This window comes from Anomaloglossus baeobatrachus, chromosome 3, assembly GCF_048569485.1.
Source record: "Anomaloglossus baeobatrachus isolate aAnoBae1 chromosome 3, aAnoBae1.hap1, whole genome shotgun sequence".
In the NCBI taxonomy this organism is placed as follows: Eukaryota; Metazoa; Chordata; class Amphibia; order Anura; family Aromobatidae; genus Anomaloglossus; species Anomaloglossus baeobatrachus.
Window position 1 is genome coordinate 110,562,865 of NC_134355.1, and position 7,500 is coordinate 110,570,364.

The 7,500-nt window shown below is 37.5% G+C and overlaps 1 protein-coding gene across 1 annotated transcript in view; it reads left to right on the forward strand.

The window, feature by feature from the left end:
• The window catches only part of FOXA2 (forkhead box A2), a 4,125-nt gene extending 169 nt beyond the window's left edge, over nt 1–3,956 (forward strand). The window contains exons 1-2 of the mRNA XM_075338097.1: nt 1–243; nt 2,368–3,956. The exon at nt 1–243 is cut by the window's left edge and continues 169 nt beyond it. Of these exons, the coding sequence (XP_075194212.1) occupies nt 157–243; nt 2,368–3,606 (1,326 nt within the window). The 5' untranslated portion in view covers nt 1–156 and the 3' untranslated portion in view covers nt 3,607–3,956. The remainder of the gene's footprint in view (nt 244–2,367) is intronic.
• Nucleotides 3,957–7,500: the final 3,544 nt, after the last annotated feature.

Below are 7,500 nucleotides of genomic sequence, written 5' to 3' on the forward strand. Positions count from 1 at the left end.
TGTGTCCAGCTCCTCAGCTCTGCAGCACACCCCAGCTCTGCCTTCCCCCTCCTGCTCGGAGGGAGTGCTGGGGAGGGAGGGCTCCTCGCTCTCTACCTCTCTCTCTTTTTGTTGCTATCACTGTTGTTGGTTGCTGCTGTTAAATTTTAAACTGCCATGCACTCAGCTTCCAGTATGCTAGGAGCTGTGAAAATGGAAGGACACGAGCATTCAGACTGGAGCAGCTACTACACAGAACCCGAGGTAACAGCGAGCTCTACTTTCTGTCATTCTCTCTCTTTATAGCACACTGTTAGCCCTGGGATAATATTAACTTTGTGATCAAATATTGACTTGCGGCGCCTCCAAATCCTCTTCGATGACTGAGCCACACACTATCCCAACAACGTTATGTTTGGCATGGGGTGGGGTGGGGGGGACACTTGGGGGGAGAGAAAGTAAAACAAAAAAGAAGTTCTTATAGTAAATATAACAACTAATCAAACTTTCTGGAGAGTCAACTAGTGACATTTTCATCTGATTATGAAGAAGTAGGTCACCACTTACAATACAGTGCGATCGGCTGAGCAGTATGTGGGCTCACTCCTGGGAGTCAGTCCTGGTTACAATGTTGGGGAACACAAGCTGCCCCTGATTAGCCTCCTCTGCCATACAATCAGCTAATATCAGCGGAAAATGGAGACTAACAAGAGCGCAATGGTGGAGAGGACGCACAATGCCAGCCTGTGTCAGATCCACAGGCGCCCAGCTACACTAACCATTGTTTACTAGTTAAATATTAAATTAATAAGTTGGGGAGTATCAAAATAATTAGTGTAAAAGTTTACCCTTGTAGGCTGGGTCATGTCTGATAGAGAAAAACCAGTATATTATAATATTATCAATAATAATAATAATGAAGAATCAGTATCTACAACTATGGATGATTTAAATGTGTTATATATATATATATATATATATATATATATATATATATATATTATATATATATCTCCCCTTGTATATGTATACATATATATATATATATATATATATATATATAAGGCTCGTGTCCATCCTTGTGTGTATATATATATATATATCTCTTTGTATATATATGTGTATATATGTATATATATATATATATATATATATATATATATACAAATATATATATAAAAGCTCTGGTGTGTATATATATATATATATATATATATGCCATATATATATACTATATATATATATATATATATAAAAGGTCTGGTGTGTATGTATATATATATATGTATATATATATATCAGTCTGCGTTTGTATGTATATATCCTTTTCTGTATTTATATCCTTTTGTATATATATATATCTATATATATGCTTTCGTGTGAGTGTGTATATATACATATCTATATATCCTTTTGTGTGTGTGCATATATATATATATGTTTAGATATATGTATATATGTATATATATATATATATATATATATATATATATATATATATATACACATATATATATATACATGCGTATTAATATACTACATGTATGAAATGTATTATTATGGGTAAATGATTAGTGTTACATCTAATTTCAATACACTGCAGAACAGCATACTGCTTCTACAATATATGTTGTACACTGTACTGTTTGTATATATGTGTCATATATGTGTATGTACTTATATTTTTATATATATCTATATATATATATATATATATATATATATATATATACATTATATATATACATATATATATATATACACACACAAACCTATATATCTATGTGTGTGTATATATATATATATATATATATATGTCTGTGTGTGTGTGTATATATACATATCTATATATCCTTTTGTGTGTGTGCATATATATATATATGTTTAGATATATGTATATATGTATATATATATATATATATATATATATATATACACATATATATATATACATGCGTATTAATATACTACATGTATGAAATGTATTATTATGGGTAAATGATTAGTGTTACATCTAATTTCAATACACTGCAGAACAGCATACTGCTTCTACAATATATGTTGTACACTGTACTGTTTGTATATATGTGTCATATATGTGTATGTACTTATATTTTTATATATATCTATATATATATATATATATATATATATATATATATATATATACATTATATATATACATATATATATATACACACACAAACCTATATATCTATGTGTGTGTATATATATATATATATATATATATGTCTGTGTGTGTGTGTATATATATATATATATATAGTGCTATGTTTTACATTGTACTAACGTTATATATAGCAATATATCAGTATTACCTATCACATTTTAATATAGATGGTAACTGTGCCCTATTCATTTTTCTAGGCTTACTCCTCAGTAAGTAACATGAATGCTGGATTAAGCATGAACACAATGAACACCTACATGAGTATGTCAGCCATGAGCACCACGGCTAACATGACAGCAAGTTCCATGAACATGTCCTATGTGAACACTGGAATGAGCCCTTCTCTCACTGGCATGTCTCCTGGCACTGGTGCTATGGCTGGCATGGGATCTGGAGTGGCAAGTATGGCTACCCACCTGAGCCCCAGCATGAGCCCTATGAGCGCCCAAGCAACATCTATGAACGCACTGGCGCCTTATACCAACATCAATTCGATGAGCCCGATATATGGACAATCTAATATTAACAGATCCAGGGATCCTAAAACCTACCGGAGGAGCTACACCCATGCCAAGCCTCCATACTCTTACATTTCCCTCATTACTATGGCCATCCAGCAGTCTCCTAACAAGATGCTCACCTTGAGTGAAATCTACCAGTGGATCATGGATCTATTCCCCTTCTATAGACAGAACCAGCAGCGTTGGCAGAACTCAATCCGCCACTCCTTGTCATTTAACGACTGTTTCCTCAAAGTTCCGAGGTCTCCAGATAAACCTGGCAAGGGCTCTTTTTGGACTCTCCACCCAGACTCTGGTAACATGTTTGAGAATGGCTGTTATCTGAGACGCCAGAAGCGCTTCAAGTGTGAGAAGAAGCACAACCCCAGAGACAGTGGTGGGAAGAAACTCTCTGAAGGGGCATCTAGTGTGGGGTCTGCTGCTACCAACAGCAGCTCAGAAAGTTCTGGGGGCAACGAGTCTCCCCATTCCAGTTCATCCCCATGTCAGGAACAGAAGAGGACCCTTGTAGACATGAAGTCAAACCAAGGTCTGAGCCCAGATCATACAACATCTCCTGTCTCCCAAGCCCAACACCTTCTCTCCCAGCACCACTCTGTGTTGTCCCATGACGCCCAGTCCCACCTCAAACCAGAACACCACTATTCTTTCAACCACCCTTTCTCCATCAACAACCTAATGTCATCTGAACAGCAACACCACCACCATCACCATCACCACAGTCACCACCATCATAAAATGGACTTGAAAGCATATGAACAGGTGATGCATTATTCAGGATATGGTTCCCCCATGGCAGGTAGTTTAGCAATGAGCTCAGTAACGAACAAAACTGGCTTAGAGTCTTCACCCCTTTCCAGTGACACCTCATACTATCAAGGTGTGTATTCCAGACCCATAATGAACTCTTCCTAATTCTAGACAACAGGCATAATGGACTTGCTTACAATGACTGTATAAATCTATGTACAATAGTATGTGTTCCCTGCCCCTTTCCTTCAGCTGTACAGTTTCTTTTGACCTTGTTTTTAGCTGTCAGGTTTGTTGAATTACGTTTGACTAAAATTTGTGTTCCCGCTTTGTTGCAGGGGGTATATTTTTTTGTGAATGTGGTGGATCCTTATATGCTGTGTAGTTTCTACAAAAAGACCAAAAGTCTGTAAAAATTTTACATGTAAAAAAAAGGAAATGTCGTTGTAATTCACAAAGTTTAATGTTTGTTTGTTTTTTCTTTTTTTTTTAAGTAAAATGCTTGAAAGGCTTAATTTATGGTTTCTGTACACTTTATTTATGACTGTATTCTGGCCTGTCCAAGTCAGATTTTAACAACCTCTATTAAAATCGTATTGCCATTTATTTCTGGATTTTTATTTTTTGACTGCAAATGAGATAAAAAGGATAAATATATAATAATATAAAAAGGCAAATATTACTGACAACGTATATATCACCAGGCGGATGTATAGATTGTATGCTATTGATTATTGTTCAGGATATAGATTTGATAATAGTTTATGGTGGCTATGCAGAATCTATGACTCCAACGTGAACAGAATAAGTAAATATATATATATATATATATATATATATACATACTGGGTGTATAGAAATATACTGTGTATATATATATATATATATATATTATATATAAATATATGGGGGGGTGTGTGTGTGTGTGTGTATATATATATACATATACAGAAAATCCTCTACCTATTGCATATTTTATATATATATATATATATATATATATATATTTATTTATATATATATTTTTATATATATATATATATATGTATACGGTGTATATATATATATATATATTTATATATATATATTTAAATCAAATATGCGATAGGTAGAGGATTTTCTGTACAATGCCCATCCTCCCTGATTCCAGTGCTCGTTGCTTTATTTGCTGAATTTGTAGAATGGTCTTCTGGCAGTGGGATTTTTCGTCAGCCCTGTATAATCAACAAATGAAATTGAGGAGCTGGTTTAATGTAAAATATATATAAACTCTGTTAAAAGAATTAAATTCTGCTGGTATTATCCCTGCAGGTAATTTTGGTGGTCTGATAATGTGATTTTAATATGTAGACAAGGACACCAGGGCTTTTGCTTATAAAAAAAAGTAAATTGTCTGAAATATAGCAGTATATACTTATTTTCCATCAGATACCTCATTAGTTGTATTATTTTACAATTATATCCATCTGATTACTGTAGTTCCTGTCTTTCAATTAACCATGTATTTATTTTTATTATATAGTTTACTTTGACTTTGCAGTGCACAAAACCCTATTATTTCCATCATCACATTTCTTTCTTTCTTTCTTTCTTTCTTTCTTTCTTTCTTTCTTTCTTTCTTTCTTTCTTTCTTTCTTTCTTTCTTTCTTTCTTTCTTTCTTTTCTTTCTTTCTCTCATATAGATATTTTAGAATGTATTATATTTTAGATATATTCCTCTAATATACTAATTTATCATCTATCTATCTGTCTATCTATCTATCTGTCTGTATCCATCTATCTATCTACAAAAAGGAAATAAAGCAGCACCAGTTACATATATAAAAAAGAGCAAATAGGTAGAAAAGTGTTGTGTTACTTATTACCTCAAAGATTTGAGTTATTCTACTCCATATCATATGTTGCCTATCCTATAACTTGTAAACATGTTCTTTATTCGAATAAAATCTGATTTACACAAAAAAGAGCAAATAGGGTGCAACAATTCCCAGGCATATGCCAAACCTGAAAAGCGGAATAAAAAAATAGAAGCATATTGCATACAAGTTGCTTAGTTTTCCACTTTTCAGAGTCCAATATTCTGCTCACTTGGTTCATCCAACATGGATAAATGGGTAGCGACCATGAGCAGGCACCTGGTGACTTTCACTAGACATAGTCTTTATCTAGCAGGCACCTGGTGACTTGCATTAGGCACAGTCTCTAGCATACTCCTGGTAACTTGCACTAGGCACAGACTCTAGCAGGCACCTGGTGACTTGCACTAAACATAGTTTTTATCTAGCAGGCTCCTGGTGACTTGCATTAGGCACAGTCACTATCTAGCAGGCTCCTGGTGACTTGCACTAGGCACAGTGTCTATGTAGCAGGCTCCTGGTGACTTGCACTAGGCACAGTGTCTAGCAGGCTCCTGGTGACTTGCACTAGGCACAGTGTCTAGCAGGCTCCTGGTGACTTGCACTAGGCACAGTGTCTAGCAGGCTCCTGGTGACTTGCATTAGGCACAGTGTCTGCAGTCTTGGTGAGTTTGGATAGGAATGTTACAGTTTGTACAGAGTTATGAACTGTGACTACAACACTCAATATCACATCACAAATGACAACTGACAGATTACAACAACCACAAATGAGCCTTAAGAAAATATTATTTCCTGCATTAAAAACGACTTTTCCCACGCGTCCGAGCAATGACAGCGATGCAAGAAAATAGCATTGAAGTCGTCCCTCCCTGCACATTGTGTCGCTGGCAGGAGCCTCCAGCCGGCAGGGCACAGGCTGCCAGGACACACACGTTGAGAAGGGAGCATGAAATGTGTTTCATTAGCACATAAAAGCTTCCTGCGGAGAGAAAGAATGAAGCCAGGAATGGGGCTGATTTGTGAACAATGCCCTATGAATGTGATGCTATAACCTGCTATGTTCCTATCACTTGTCCATTGTTAGCTGCTCGTTTTAAACTACTTAGTGTCTCTCACTTGACTGATCCTAACAGATAACATGTAGTTCTGTCCCCCCATACACAGAAGAGGATGTCACCGCCATGTCAGCCTTGTAGCGCACAGCAACCCTGTGGCTCCTCTGCAGTCTGCCACCCAGGGGTCTGGGCTTGGGGTTTTGTACTCAGGGAGGGTGGGGGTGACACAAAGCACTACTACATTTATTTTCCAAGTGCTTACTGGTTTAAGCATCCGTGATCTGTGAATAAACAGAGACAGTAAACACAAATTGTAGATCCAAATTCCAGGAGGGTAAACTTTCCTCCATGCGTCATTCTTCACACACACTTCTGCATTTTGCACTTGTTTTTTTTCATCATTAGTCTGAAGTGTATTTTATAAAGCTGATCAATATCTTGGTAAAATATTCATTTTTGTCTGTAAACTAGAAGGCAGCAGAAATCTTTGCTTTGTGCTAAAGTCAACAAAAGCAGCCGCTGCTCTCCAATAAATGAAGGAGGGAGAAGCCACAACTCCAAGAGCTGAAGCTTCTGCTGTGGAGCTACCACCAGCAGATACCGGCCAGCGACCAGGTAGGGACCTCTCCAGTCCAAACATGCCACCAGCAGATTCCGGCCAGCGACCAGGTAGGGACCTCTCCAGCCCAAACATGCCACCAGCAGATACCGGCCAGCGACCAGGTAGGGACCTCTCCTGCCCAAACATGCCACCAGCAGATACCGGCCAGGCACCAGTTTGGGACCTCTCCAGCCCATAAATGCCACCAGCAGATACCGGCCAGTAACCAGGTAGGGACCTCTCCAGCCCAAACATGCCACCAGCAGATACCGGCCAGTGACCAGGTAGGGACCTCGCCAGCCCAAACATGCCACCAGCAGATACCGGCCAGTGACCAGGTAGGGACCTCTCCAGCCCAAACATGTCACCAGGAGATACCAGCCAGTGACCAGGTAGGGACCTCTCCAGCCCAAACATGCCACCAGCAGATACCGGCCAGCCACCAGGTAGGGACCTCTCCAGCCCAAACACCCCTAAGCCCTATGCCAGGCAGAACTACACAGACATTTCATGTCCATGGTCACTTTTTGGGGGTATATAAAAT